This window comes from Stigmatopora nigra, chromosome 15 (assembly GCF_051989575.1).
Source record: "Stigmatopora nigra isolate UIUO_SnigA chromosome 15, RoL_Snig_1.1, whole genome shotgun sequence".
NCBI classification, from domain to species: Eukaryota; Metazoa; Chordata; class Actinopteri; order Syngnathiformes; family Syngnathidae; genus Stigmatopora; species Stigmatopora nigra.
The window spans coordinates 4,770,719-4,785,748 of NC_135522.1; the positions used below are offsets into that span (position 1 = coordinate 4,770,719).

The window sequence follows — 15,030 nt, forward strand, 5'->3', positions numbered from 1 at the left end:
GGGCTCAATCTTACCTTTTAGTCTGTAGGTGCACGCAGAGCCACTAGGGGTGCTCGATTGCCTACCTTTTAGCTACTTGTTAGTCTTTTTTCCCTGTGGTTTGTAGGGCACTAATTTAACTCCTTGCCTGCCAAGGTCTTTTTTCTTAACACTTCATTAGTCTAATGTAATATATCTGAAAAAAAATCCTAATGTTTGACAATATGGCAGCCTACCAGTTAATTGGGTAGGAGGTTTGAGTCATGAACCGTGACCTTTGGCCCCCAAACATGTTGGCGTGCACTGAAATAGGAGATAGACGTGTGAACACTGAACAATCCTTCTTTATTTCTTCATGTTTCAATATTTCTGTCAGGGTTTTTTTTTTTTTGTCGGAACTTAAAATGTTGGACACATTTAGAAAAGACGCATCTGCATAGAGTTGTCATCTTAAAGATCCATGGAGGAAGAGGGACGGGGAGAGAGGGGCGAGAGCGACTGGTCGACGGGGTGGGATAGGCTTTGGGGGCTGGGTCGAGGGGGGGGGCGGTTGGTTATACTGGCACGTCACACCAACGGAAACAAAACAGCCAACAGCAGCACGAGGGAGGGAGGGGACCGTTTGCCAATCGGGGGCCGGGCGAGGGGTCTTGAGGGCTTTTTCGCCGGGAGGGCCGAAGGGGGACGGATGGCGTTTACATTACACTACGCACACACAAACACACACTAAAAGAAACACACAAGTTGCATTTTCCGGTCAAAGTGGCCGAACGAACGAGCGAGCGAGCGGTCGCACGTCCTGCACGTCCCGCTGCTCGTCCTCTTTAGTCCCGGGCCTCGGCACCGCCTAAATAATATTGCACTTTGTCCAGGTCGGCCTGCCTGCGAGCGGGCGGGCGGGCGGGCGGGGCCTGATGAGGCCGGATGGGGCCGGGCCCCAGGGGCCCCCCGGGGGCCGTCGTCCGTCTTTGGCGCGACTTCAATTCGCCCAGACAAAGTCGCCAAAACGGAGGAAGCACTTTGGGGCGCCCACAAGGCGGCTAAAGAGGACGCGGCCGGCGGCTCAAGAGGACCGAGCGGACGCTCCGGGACGCCGTCCACTTTGGCGGGAAGTTTCTAGATAAACATGCAGGTCGTCTTTTGCGCTTATTTACAATAATTACACATTCTCGTCTCCATGGCGATCGGAACAACAACAACGACAACAACAAAGTCAAAGTCCTTCTCCTTGACTCCTCCCACTAATACAAATGAATACTGAGTCGGAAGGGGCGGAGCACAAAGATGTGGGCGGAGCGTCGGATCAATGGCGAACAACACGTTGTCACGGCGACCGGACCAGGAGGACTTTTGGTTTGGGGAATGCTTTTGAGGAAGACAGAGCGCCGCGCCGTCGTAAGGGGACTATAAACGAGGGGGGGGGGGGAGGGGGACGCCGCCGTGGGACGTCGACATGCTAACGGCGGGCCGGCCTTTGGGGCGCTCGTTTGCTTGGGCCTTTTGGGGGGGGGTGAGCCGGCGTCGTCGATGGGATGTCACTGGGGATGATGCGAAAAGAATCCGGCTGACGTGCTAACGTGCTAGCTAATAAAGACGGAGGCGATGAGCGGTAAAGTGCGCAACGTGGCGGCAGGTCGGGATACGAAAAAACATCACCATGCAAACTCCACAACGCTTCGCATGCTTTTTTCATCGCTAGTATTTCTTTTTTTTTTTATCTTCACGTAATATTTTCACCTTCCATGGGGGCAACATGGCTGGATGCGGGGAGGGGGTGGGACTTCCCGATCCACGCTGTCATCTTTACGAAACGCAAAAAAAAAAAAAAGCCAACACCGAGGCCGGTCTGGTTGGGACACGATACGACAAAACTTTGGTGCACAAGCGAATCGCTTTTGGAACTTTGGGGAATGAAAAGAAGCTACCGACGCTTTGTTTGCCACCACACGTCGTCACACAGCTAAAAGCGCTACGGCACACGTGCTAAACCAACAAATTCGCCCTTCCCGTTAGCGTCCGTCCCGCTGGCGATGCCGACGTTCGCCGAGAGCGGTCGCCGGCCGACGTTATTGCTTGAACGCCGAGCGCCGTTCGTGCCGCGCCGGACGGGCACAGACGACTTCGGCCGGAAGGCGGCGACCAAGACGGCGGGGTCGCCGTCCGCGGGGGGACATCCGAGTGACATCGAGAGGAGACCGCGCCAACAGGAAGTGAGCGCAGGCGCCGAAAGAGCGCCGACCGTCGCCAAACCTTCCCCAAATCAACGTGGCCGCCAGACTTTGGTGGGCGGGGCGTCGCTCGGAGGGCGGGGTCGGTCGCGTTTGGATCTAAACTGCATAGATTTGACCGCCCCGTCCCTGACTCCGCCTCTCCCACCCTTTGCTTGGTGTGTTGCCGTGGAAACCCGCCCCCGTCTTACAATTCGATAGTTGGATTTGGTCGCCATCGATCGGGGCGGGGCCTTGATCGACGCGAATGACCAATAGGGGGCGCTTTGGGGGAGCCGTGTGACACATTGGCTGTGTTGGGAAGCCTTCTTTACCAGCCCAAGTATACATATACGATTCACGGGGTGTCCATTATGTATATAATAGGGGGACATTTCTACTAAAAACACCCTTGGAACAGGGGAGAACCGGGGTGCTTGACACAAGGGTTGGCTGTCTCGTTTGCTGTTTGGTTTTGCGCAAAATCAGCGTTGGAATGATCGTAGTTGCACCACACACACACACACACACACACACACACACACACAAAACAATAACGTCCCTTTAAGGTTCCATTTTTAGTCTTCACTATTCTTTCTGTGGCATTTTGCAGGTTTTTAGTTTGGATAGTGTTAGCATTAAAAGGCATGATGATGGTTCTCATTTGCATTCTATAGCTAGCCACTTAGTTTGGGTTATTTTGCCGGGTTGGTTGTCACAATTTCCACAGAATAGCCTTTAAAAAATGGATTCTCTTGAGTAGACGCTACCTGTGCATATGTAATGTGAACGTCATCTTGTTTATATTCCGAAGATTGTCGCTGTTTTGAAAGAAAATCTCATTGACAACCAACCCTATCTATCGTGTGCTACTGCTCTTTGATTGATAATAAAGGACGCTATCAAAAGTTGTAAACTGAAAAGGATGTCAAATCCATTCCACGATATTAAGTTTCCCTTTACATGCTGACTTTTCTATGCAAGGACTATTTAAATTGATATGATTCATAAAAGAGTCAAAATGGTGACAACCAACCCCGCTGGCCCCGGATATGTTCGATAGATTTTGGCTGCCTAATAACTGCACAGGGATTTGATCGCTAATTTATCTAATTAATGAGTTAATTTGCGGCTGGCGTGGTTAAACATGAGCTGGTGTACCTCTAATGAAATATCATAATATTTCTCCAAAATGAATTGCTCTACTTCTACCGAGGATATTTTGGCACCACAATTCATACATTTGTTATTCTAATATTGATATTTTATATCATGAATGCCTAGAGATGCCACAAGGTGGCAGCAAACTTTAGTCGAAATGAAACTCCTCAACTCACTTCAGCACCAAGACGCCACAAATGGCTTTAGGCCTGGGAGTGAGTTTTTATGATTAAAAAAAAATATGGAGGATTCCCCCCACCCCCCTCACACACACACACAGCCAAAAAAAAATGGCGGAACGTGAATATGCGGAGTTAACGCGCTGCAATGTAATCGGGGGCCGGATAGAGAACCGGGAGGGATTCGGAACACAGCCATTGTGTGTTTGTTTTGGGGGGTGTTTTTTTTTTTTTTTTGGGGGGGGGGGGGGGGGGGGGTTGTGGGCGTGGCACGACGTCAGACTATTTCCGCGCCGACGTCACCGTCCCGTTTGAAAACTGAAAAAGATGAAAGCGACGCTCCAAAGAAGAAAGAAGCCAATGAAAATGCAGGCGGGCGGGCGGGCGACGTGTGAGCTGGTTTACACGCGTTACACGGACAGCGGGGCGCATTTGGGGGTGTGGCTTTTGACGGGAATGCGGGACCTCGGCCCACCCCAAGTGTGTCCCGTTTGCTGATTGGTTATCTTCTTGCATTTGTGGTTCAAGTTTTTGGGGGCCTTTTTACTTCTCCGGCTTCCGTCGGGCTGTCGCGAGGGCGGTCGTCACGGCGACGGGCGGCGTCGCCGTGACGGGCGGTCGTCACGGCGACGGGCGTCCCGGAAGCTCAGAAGCCCAAAGTCCCGCCGATGGTGGACGCCAGGACAACGCCCAGGATCACGCAGCAGATGATGATCATGATCTTTTTCTGGAAGGGGGGAAGGGGGGACACACCAGGGATGGAGTGTTAGTCTCCGGCACCCCCGCGAGCGGTTCATTGTGATTTGGCTCACCTTGCGGGCTTGGCTCTGATACTTGACGGCCTTCTTGGTGTCGGACACGGCTCGCTCCACGTAGTCCACCGAGTGTTCCACGTTGTACTCGATTCTGTCAATCATCTCGCCCTAAAAAAAACGGCGTGGGTTAACGAGGCATGGGCGTGGCACCCAGCGTGGCACATACCTGACTCTCCACCAGCATGGCCATGTCCACAAACATGTCGTGGAGCTCTCGGATGCTGTTCTCCAACTTGATGATCTCGGTGTGTCGGGTCTCGATTTCGTTGAGGGCCTGTTTGGTCATCTGGGAATCCATCTTGATCTGACAAGTCACCATTGGCCAGTTAGCCGGAGGAAGAAGCCCTCTGACCTCTTGCGCTCACCGGCGGGGTCGAGATTTGTCCAAGTCGGGTCCGTCAAAAGTCGTCCACGATTCATACCTGATTCTAACGGGCTGTGAAATCTGCTGCCACTTCTTCTCCAGCCTTGACAGCGTTTTAGAAATGGTACACGTCACAGGTTCGGGAACGTAGCCGAGATGGGTATTCAAGGGATTCATGCTAAAACCCAGACTTAAACCCTATAAAAATCGTATGTGCTTCTTTCCATATACGATAAATTTCAATTGAGAATCCATACGCATTAAACAATCTATGGACGCTAATGCGCTAAATCTGCAGTGGTTATCGCTCTCAAAATGGTCGCCATCAAATCTAGCATAGGATGAGGTCTAAAGAAAGCATTAGCACGCGCAAAATATATATTTGTAGTCAGTTAAAAAGCACGTATTTCGTATATGTGGGAATTTTTTAAATGTGAAAGTTTTAAATTTTGGGTAGTTAGGGTGACTGGACACCAGCTGGTTCCTCCCCAAGCCGATTGGCCGGTGTATGTGATGTCAAGGTGTGGGCGGGACTTCAGCCAAGCGACCCCCGGGGCGGGGAGCTGATCAATTGAAGGGGGTGGAGCAAACGGGCGAGCGTCCCCTTCAAATGAAAAGCTGTGAGCGCCCGTCGGGTCACTTGACGGAGCGGGTGACAGGGGCCGTGTTCACTTGATGTGTCAGCGCACCCGTCGGCCGGACGTACGGCGGACGTACGGCGGACGTGCGGCGGCCACGAGAGCCGCTTCGGGGTGCGGTGCTTACATCATCGGTGAAGATGGCCAGCTTGCCACTCTCCAACATGTCTTCCAGCTCCTCGTTGGTGGTGGTTCTCCCGGCTATACACACGCACACGGGCGGGTTAGCGTGGCTGCGATGCCGCCACCGCCGCCGCCGCCGCCGCCGCCTTCCCGTGGAACGCGTGGGCCTTACTGATCTCCAGCTGCCTCTGGATGCGGTCCTTGCAGCGGTCCCGGTATTTGGACTGCGTGGTGTTGTACTCGGTCATCACCTCCACGAACTTGCGGGACAGCGTCGAGTGCTGCGGAAAAGCCAAGCGGTGTGACCAACCACATTTGCTTTCAGACCAACGCCGTGGACATTTCATTTTGGCTCATTTTGGCTCGGCGCCGGGGCGCTTGTGACGATCCGAAATGGGATAAATGAGATGGGTTACTACAAAAGTAGTACAAAATTTGAAATGATTGGAATAGGTTGACAGGCATGAGAGTAGTTCCAATGGTCTGGGCTAACAGAAACTGCTTGTTAAGGCTTCCCTTTGTGGTTGATTTGTGGTTAATGGCAAGTTTGGCTCGCCACGGCTCGCCACGGCTCACCTGCGTCTTGCGGATCCTGAGGTCGGCCGAGGATCTGTTGAGACCTTCTTCCTGCTCGATGCTCTGCTCGATGGCTGTGAGGACACGCCAAGCCTCGCCGTTACCCCCACTGGGCGAGCGGACCACCACACCCCCCCCCATTTCGGAATCTACCTTTTAATTTCGAACGAACTTTATTGGCGGTCTTCTTGATGTCGGCCGTCAGGTCCTCCAACTCCTGTTTGGTCTCTGGCGGTCACACGACAACGCGCTCGATCAGCCGTGGCTCGCCTCGCAAAGGCGGTCGAAACGTTAGCGAGGGGGCGGGGTTTAAGTGACATAACAAACTCACATGCGCCTTTTGAGGGGACGCAGACGACCGGTCGGCATGCAACATGCAAACGTGGCTGACGGAAAGCAAGGAATTGTGGGAGGTCAAACAAAATTAAAACAAAAAATACATCGAAGATGACAACAAAATGACAAAATATGACATCCATTGTGTAAATCTGCCAAACATGCCCACGGAGATTAGCATGAGCTTACTTTCGTCAGGGTTGGGCGCCGCCAAGATGGCGCTGTGCTGCTTCTTGACCTGTTCCACGTCCTCTGACAATTTCTCGATGCAGCCGCGGATTTCTTCCACCTGCGCGTGTGGATGCCAAAACACAAACACAAACACACACACACACTTCCTGTCACCACATGCCAACGTGACACATGGCGCCTCCATGAACAGGAAGTTGTTGTTCACGCCTCAACGCCACGTTGGCACGGTGAGCGTGTAGAACAGATTCTTCAACAATATCGCTATGTGTTTGTGTGTTCCAATGTTGCGTGTGATTATCTTTAAAGAGACGGGTGACATTTTTACAGGCAATTAATGTGTTTTTTATGTGGTTCATAGTCAAGAAAATCTCATCAAAAGAGATCAAATAAGTGGCCTACATAGGAGTAAATACTAAATGACCATAAACTCATACATATGCTGTTATCTGAGTAAATTCTCTTTTTTTAGTGTAGTGTGTGGAGTAGTTATTTCCATTTTTGCAATGTGTATGTTTTGTGTGTGTGTGTGTGTGTGACCTGCTCGAAGAATTCATCCATGAAGTGGTCTCGATCCACCTGGACCACCTCCTCGTCATCATCGCTGTCCTTAGCCTGCGGCGCAAATACACCACGTCACACGGTGATCCACAAGGTCGGCGAGCGTGACAACAACACACAATAGCAACAAGCACGCAAATTGACAAGGCCGGGTCACGTGACGGGGTCAAAGGCGGACGTCGGCGGCTCGTTTTCTTATCTCGGCCCGCTCTCGACCATCTCTGGATACGACGAGCGAGGTGCGCTATTGCCGCCCCCCCCCCCCCCCCCCCCACCCCACACCCCCTCTCACCCAACCCCTCTCGGGCAAACACCACCAACGAATCTGGCCCGGCTGATAAGCGCGCGCCATGTGACGTGGCACTCCAAAATGCCCTTCACAATAAAAGCCCGCGCTGGGCGACAGTTGCCATGGCCGTTGAGTACACTTCCTGTGTACCCACCCTCACATTAAACACACACACACACACAAACGCGGATAGCCGTGCAAACAAATGCCATGTTGCCAATGTGCGGGTGCGGGGGTCAGGGAGTCAACGTGGGGGAGGGGACGGACGATGGCGTCGGCTGCCTTGGCGAGAGGGGCGGCGACAAAATGTCTGCTTCCGACTCAGAAAAACACAAACGTTTGCCGACTTGACTTTTCACTCACGCAGGGGTCACCAAAGGTCAACAGTGTGTCTTCTTATAGTCTGTTTGTGTGTGTGTGTGTGCGTGGCGTGTTTGACTCAAGGCGTCATGAAAATGACCTCGCCACTGTTCATGGCTGCTGTGCCCTTCACATTGTGACTGGGCGCACGCACACACACATGCACACAGAGTCTTTGAAACGTCAACACGTGTACACACCCGCACTTGGCTAAAATGGTATCCTCTCTCACGCTTGTATTATTGTTTTTTTTTAACGAGCTCACGTCACCTGAGTGATGATGTCACAGAGCAAAGATGACATCACAAGTGCAAGCGGTAAACACTATCATTTCCCACAACTGTAATACTTGCCCTAATTTACCATCACCAAATTTGTAGTTGTTTTTGTCAGCCCACCGGTTACCATACTCAATAGGTCAAAGGTCAATGTAGACAATTGCCAACATCATGATTGATAACAACATTCATATGATTCATTAAATCATTGGCTGAGCTCAAAGTTGGTGGACATCGAATCCAATGTAGTATTGTGTTAATGTAGTACTTCATTTTGGCTTTCTTATTCATTGTGAAAAACTGTCATTGAAGCTAATGAGGTAAATTTCTGTCTAGTGTCATTTGCTGCTTCTTCCCAGAAACTGACTACACACCTATTACCATCACACAAGTACAATATCACACACAAAGCAGCAGTGTGGGAAAATAGACTAAAAAGAGGCCACCATTTTTGGAAGTCCACCAAAACGACATCAATCAATCCAAACTTGACAATGATTCTACTAGATTTATTAAAATGGGGAGGAAAAGAGCTGAAGGAAATCTTCTTCATACTATTACTCCTCAAATTGGGATTTCAAGTGGGGATTTAGACCATAAAACACAGCAAAATTGGTCACAGGTCGGGTGGGGTTGATTTTGGAGTAGTACTCGGTAATGTGGATTTTTGCTCATTGCTGGTACCATTTTAGCCATTTCCTAACATTTCTTGTTATGTCATTAATAGCCATTATCATGTGCACCTGTGTCTAATTTGTGTTTAAATATTTCTTTTAATCAAATTCACAATTTGCAGACCAAAATACTTCAAAGCAACTGCCTTTAGGCTACATGTTGTCTGTTGCTTTCAAATGAAAGGAGCCGCCTCCAATGCTCATCTTTCGCCGCCATTGACGTCCATCTCAATTTAAATGGGAGAGGCTGCCAACCCTCTCACTCCAAATGACTTGGACCTCTGGCCCCCTTTAGATGAAAAGAAGTCTTTTGGCTTTTCCAAGACATCTCACTTGCCATCATGTGAACTTTGGTCGCACGGCACATGAAGCACATGCTAGCGTAACATGAAATAGGTCATGAAAATGCCAGTCTGCCCAAACCACAATGAAAATAAAATCGGCTCCCAACGTCTCGTCCGCCAGACGCTAATAAAGATGACTTTTACGTGATGACCAAGACGGGCTATCGTACCACCGATGGAAGATAGATGTGTTGCGGATAGATGTGCCGTGATGGATGGAAGGATGGCTGGCTAGTTTATAGGTGCTGCAGAGTGTGCAGCCGCCCCCCCCCCCCCAACCGCCCCTACCCCCCACCCCCCGCCCGCAGGAAGCATCAGCTGTTCAATGGTGGAAAGAAGGAAGCTCGCGTGCGCGTGGCGGCTCCCAAAATGGGTGAGGCCGGAATAATGAGACCTCCCCCAAGGCCACCGTGACCCATTGACGTTGGCTCGCAGGGGCGCTGGTGAACCAGCTAAGGGAAAGGGGGGAAAAAATGTCTGCATTTTCTTTCCCCGGGCCGGCGCGCGCACGAGCGGCAGGCGCGCGTCCACCCGACGCCAGCGCGAGGCCTCTGCGTCGAAGCCCGGGAAAAAACGGCAAAATGTCACGTTCCGACGGCGCGGACGCGCCCGGCTGGCTGGCTGGCTGGCGCGCGCTACGTCACGTGACGAAGCCAGGTCTCCGTCCCTTCCAGTGTAACACGCACAGGCGCGCGCGTGCCAGCGAGCCAGCGAGCAAAGCCACGCGCGCACGCGCGGACGGAGGCCGCACGAGGAGGAGGAAGAGGAAGATGGGAGAAAATGTCAGCTTACGCTCCGCAGTTCCGCCGTGCGATCCTTCATGCTTGCTCGACGTGCTCGTACGCGCCTGCTCCGAGTGCTGGTCGGGGGTGGCTAACGATCAAGCTCGTCCGGGAGGGAGGGGGGGGGCCTCTGGCGTCGTCCTTCCGCCACCGAATTCCCACTTTGGGATGCCGCACGGTTGAAGAGGATGGCGAGAGGGAGCCACAAACGTCGTCGTCGTCTTCTTCTTCTTCTGCTTCTTCTTCTTTTCCTCCTCGCCTATTTCGGGAGCCCCCCTCGTTTGGTTTGGAACGCAGCTGCCCCCCCGGCGGTCCTCTTCCTCCTCGTCCTCCTCTTCCTCCTCGGTGCGGTCACAGTGTGGCCCGCAACGCAGCAGCGGGACGAGCGAGTGGGGGAGGGGCGGGCGGCAGGGGGAGAGGAGGCGAGCGAAAAGAGAGAGTGAGAGAGAGAGAGAGGGAGAAAGAGAGAGTGGTACTGATGCTGCAGAAAAGAGGGGGGAGGGGCCATGGATGCGGAGGGAGGTGGCCCGTGCGCAGGCGCGTCACTAGCGAAGCAACAGCACCCCCAAGCGACAGACGGGACAGATGTACCCCTCCTAAAATCGTCCCTTTCATGTGAAGAGAAGCTTGCCCTTTTGTAAAAACAACAACACAATTTCAAGAAAGCATATGTGATTTGGGGATTTTTTTCCCGAGATGCAGAGAATAAATGGATAAAACACACAAGTCACACTTTGGTTGGCTCAACATTTGTTTACTGTCACAATTGTTTCAGGTATGTTAACAATGTCTACAAATTGTTCACAGTTCCAATGTGACAAACACGAAAGAAAGAATATCGCCAGGCTTCCATAACAAACATGTCAATAAAGTTTTCATTTGAATGACAGGCGTGACGTTGCTGGTCCCAAATAACCGTAACGCCAGCAGGAAAGCGCAAGGAATTTTCAGGGGGCGTGTTTGTGTATTGCGCATTTTGGGGGTTGGGCGAAGGCACATGCAGCGCGAGCTAACGCGGAACTTATCTTAGCTATCCTCCGTCTTTCCACTCGGTTTATGATTTGGCAAAAGTCCCGTGGCCCCCGGGAGGAAGAGCGTTTCGCTTGGGCCTTCAGGAGTGCCGCACCGGCACCGAAGACGCCTGCCCATATCAAAATGGCGTCCAAACATGTGGGCGGAAAAGGGCACCGCGCTTCCACTAGCGTCATTATGGCAACTCCGGAGAAAGGACCGGGGAGGTGGGAGCGCCGCGGCAGAGGACACCGACCGAGGAGCGCTTCGAGGCGGCAGCAAGACAGCGAACCTGCCGTCCCCCGACACCACACGCTGACGCGGAGGCGGCGGTGGCGGCTGCTCCTCGGGGCACGGCATGAGCCGCTAGCATGAACGGAGCCGTCTACATTCCGTTCTTCCAGGGCCAGCTCGAGTCCGTCCTGGAGCAGGTGGTCCAACTAGCCGTCCAGGAGATCAGCTCGACGGTGGGTTCCAGCCTCAACGCGCTGCTCCTCGAGGCCGCGGTCCACGAGCAGGAGAACCGCCGTCTCCGGCTGCGCCTGCAAGCTTGGGAGAACCGCCGAAGTCACGACGAACCACGCCGAGAAGGCCAGGCGACGGCGGCCGGAGACGAGGGCCCGGATGCGGGTAGAACAAAGCCCGAGGAGCAGCCCGAGCCCCGTGGACCCAGCGGTGGAGTCACCGACGGTCGCCGCTTGGAGCAACGTGCCCGTGTCGTTGGTAGGCTAGCCCAAACCGTCGTTACACAACAACACGCCACGCTTACGCAGCTGTTACGTAATGTCAGTCTTGCGCGAGTGATTGACATGCCATGAAAAAAAACAACAACAACAAAAGATGGACGAAAGCTTGTCCAAAGATGGCGAAGGGTCACGTGCTCACTGGGGGAAAGGGGGTGTGCCGGAACGTGGCAGGGGGCGGGGCTCTTGTCACCTCTGTCAACACAGGTTTCCAGTTAAAAATGCTTTTTTTCTTTTAAATGAGACCTATTCCAATTCAGTTTGGGAAACTTTCTGTTTCAACGTCTAATCAGCTAATTGGTTATGGAATAATTGTTTTCATGAACACTACAAATACTGCCCAGTTTAACATAGGTTAACAAGGCACTGTTGTCTTTTTGTGTCCCCTCAGAGCAGCTGAAGAGCGCCATGGAGCGGGTGGTGCACTCGGCCTTGTGCCAGCTCAAGAAGATGGTGGAAGCGTCCTTCGATGACCTCCTGCTGGAGATCACTCAGAAAGAGCGCGAGAGACAGACGCTGCAGGCCCGGCTAGAGCGCCGCAGAACCGCCCCACGCAGGGAGGCCCGAGACCGCCCGGGCTCGCCCGCCGCCTCCGATGACGCGGACACCACGGACGGCGGGCACGCCGTCGACGGGGATGCGCCCGGACGCAAGTGGGGCCGAGATGTCTGGAAGCCGGGAGGCGAGATCTCCGGTGTACGGCGCTCCGGCGAGGGACCGGCGCCGCCTCCTCCCACGGTGGCGCTGGCCCTGGACCCTTTGCAGGACCCCCGCTGGACTCCTCTTGAGGACATGGACGTCTTGTCGCCCGAGAACGATGCCGCACCGATTCTCGAACCCCCTCTCAGCCCTTCAGGTTAGCCCATGCCTTGTGTTTGTCATTTCTATATGGAGCATATATTGTAGTCTGTTATTTTTTTATTATTGTTTTGTTTATAGAAGTTAAAACAGAAGGATTTTATTTTTTTTGCCTTTTATTTGTAAGTGAATACATATGGGTTGAAATTGAGCTCAACAAGATATTGTTACTATAGTAACATATTTATAAAACTCACATTTAACTGTCTTCTAATACTCCGGGAATATTATAGTAGGATAACAATGTTATTGTTTTTTTATCTAATTCTGCTGGCATTGTTTTGAAGAAAAAAGAAAAGCCCTCAATTTTTGCATGGATAAAAAAGTAGTGCAAGACGAAGGTTAATGACCACGTTCCACTCAACAGGAAGTGTGGGCGTGCGCTCCTCGGCCTCCATGTTGCAACGCCTGCTGACGGCGTCGCAACTCCCGGACGACCACAAGAGGACACGCGACGCCGACGAGACTCCAGACGACGTCAACGAGGATGACGAGGAAGAGGGGGAGGAGGAAGAAGAGGACGAGGAGGAAGACAAAGGGAAAAAGGTAGGGTTACCGCCATAAAGTCAGCTGACATGGACCGACTTTTGAGTTTCATCTGGCCCTGCAGAGGAAACGTCGCAAAATTTGGTCCGAGTGCCAAGATTGCGGCCGGCGGTTCAGTCGCGCCTCGCTGCTCAAAGCTCACCGGCAGACTCACGACGGCTCCGACGGTGGCTCGCCGCCCCGGTGTTCCCACTGCGGCAAGCGCTTTTCTTCGGCCAGTCGCCTCCACGCCCACCTGCGGGCTAAACATCAGTCGTGAGCCCATGGTGGCGAACGCCGGTGGTACGTCATCGACCTGAAAGATGCCAAAAAATGGGAGGAATTCATTGTTTTTGAATCCCGATAGCGATCCACTCTTATTTCGCTTTAACATTTGTTTTCTTTAGGGAAGTCTGGAATAGGACATTTCAGTCAAACTCAAGAAATCTGTTTATTTCCATTCTAGCTTGAAGGAACGGAACTCGTATCTCAAGTTTCCACTGAATATGACAGCAGAACACAAGTCAAAACTTGTTAAAAAAAAAAAACTGAAAAAGGATGACTTAAAAGTGTTGAACCTGCTGCAGGTTCACTGTTGCTCAGCAACAACAGAAAAGATCCGCAAGATGTGAACGTCTTGTTCTTAAAGGGACAGTAGTGGATTTTTTTTCTTAAGTCGTGGCTTCGTCTCAGGATTGACGTCTATGGTTTATTTTGTCTTTTTTTATTTTCTTCTTTCACCTCCGACTTGACCGTTGTTGTTCCACCTCATGTCCACCACATACCTCACACACACGGTGGCGGTGAGTTCACCGCTTTCCTCCCACACAACTTTAGTTACCTCAGCTCGCTGGTGGCGTTGAATTGATGTGAATTTCTCTTCCGTTTATTCTTTTTCATTTCTCTTGGGTTTACAGGAATTTCGTGACCATTTTTTTTATCTGGTTTAAAGCAGTGGTTCTCAAAAGGATTTTTTTCAACATGTACCACCATTAGAAAAATACTCTTGGCTTTCTGATTATTGGGATTATTAGGAAAATATTCCAAGTACATTTTATCAACTAGTACGATCTAGTGTTTGGACCATGCTTAAATTTTTGGAGCAACTAGTTGACGCGAAAATGGATTTCAAACAACTTAGCTGATATCTAGTTAACTCCAAATGTTTTAAGTGTCAACATTTGAGAACCACTGGTTTAAAAATGACTGTTTTTATCACTGGTATTTCCATTAGCTTTTTAATTGTTAAGTTTTCAGTGCCACTAAAGTGGCATGACCACTCCAACACCTGAACTGTCATTCTTGTGTAAAGTGAGAATTTTCTGCATAAAAAAATCAAAAGCTGAGGGTGCAAATCCAACATGGATACTCACTCACTGTATTAGCGCTTACGGTTTCGTCAGGGTTGGGAAGGTCTTGTACTTTGTTGAAATATGATATTCCTGTAATGTTCAATGTTACCATTTTTTTAATATACTTCTGGTCAAGGTTGTACACAAATAAGTTCAGTCTACCATCAAACCATTTTTTTTTGCTTTTGGAAAAAAGGCAAAAAGGTTAAACAGTGGTTAAAAACATCTCAATTATTTTTGTATTTTTTGATGGGCTGAAATAGATTGTGTACATTTTGAAATCCATCAAATGCCTTTGGGTCAGGTACCGTATGGTTTTAAAATATGATTTAAATGTCATCAAAACACAACCACATGCAGTATGAGCAATGATAAGCTATCTTCTTATGATAATATTCAAGAATGTTTTGGACACAGTCTTTAACTGAACTTTGAACTCGTTATTGCAAAAAAAAAAAGTACTTTCCATTGACTTGCTAATGTTTTTGCAGCCAGCGTTTACCTCATTCTTTTCAGACTGACACCCACACATTCAAAACATATTGTCCTCATTACAAAATAAGCCAATGTCTTAAAAACAATAGCACAAACACATTTTCTTTCAAAAACGTATATCTGATTTTTCCAGCTGTGTTCAACTCAATGTTAATAGACTGTATAACAATTTGCATTTTTTATGCACCGTA

At 50.7% G+C, this 15,030-nt stretch overlaps 2 protein-coding genes across 3 annotated transcripts; one reads left to right on the top strand and one right to left on the bottom strand.

Moving 5' to 3' along the window:
• Nucleotides 1-305: 305 nt before the first annotated feature.
• On the bottom strand, nt 306-10,294 carry stx1b (syntaxin 1B). The gene is made up of 10 exons (XM_077734637.1): nt 9,866-10,294; nt 7,108-7,182; nt 6,568-6,667; nt 6,196-6,270; nt 6,043-6,116; nt 5,639-5,747; nt 5,471-5,544; nt 4,508-4,645; nt 4,339-4,449; nt 306-4,253 (listed from the first exon to the last, which is right to left on the bottom strand). The coding sequence occupies exons 1-10, from the start codon at nt 9,893-9,895 to the stop codon at nt 4,173-4,175; spliced, it is 867 nt and encodes a 288-aa protein (XP_077590763.1). The 5' UTR covers nt 9,896-10,294; the 3' UTR covers nt 306-4,172.
• Nucleotides 10,295-10,818: 524 nt separating this feature from the next.
• LOC144208668 (uncharacterized) lies at nt 10,819-14,350 on the top strand. 2 transcript variants are annotated; one of them, XM_077734629.1, is made up of 5 exons: nt 10,819-11,589; nt 12,001-12,465; nt 12,835-13,013; nt 13,078-13,295; nt 13,400-14,350. In XM_077734629.1, exons 1-4 carry the CDS (start codon nt 11,238-11,240, stop codon nt 13,270-13,272), a joined length of 1,191 nt encoding a protein of 396 aa, XP_077590755.1. In that variant the 5' UTR covers nt 10,819-11,237; the 3' UTR covers nt 13,273-13,295; nt 13,400-14,350. The 2 variants fall into 2 exon arrangements, with proteins under 2 accessions (XP_077590755.1, XP_077590754.1); XM_077734628.1 differs by having other exon boundaries at nt 10,820-11,589; nt 13,078-14,350.
• Nucleotides 14,351-15,030: the final 680 nt, after the last annotated feature.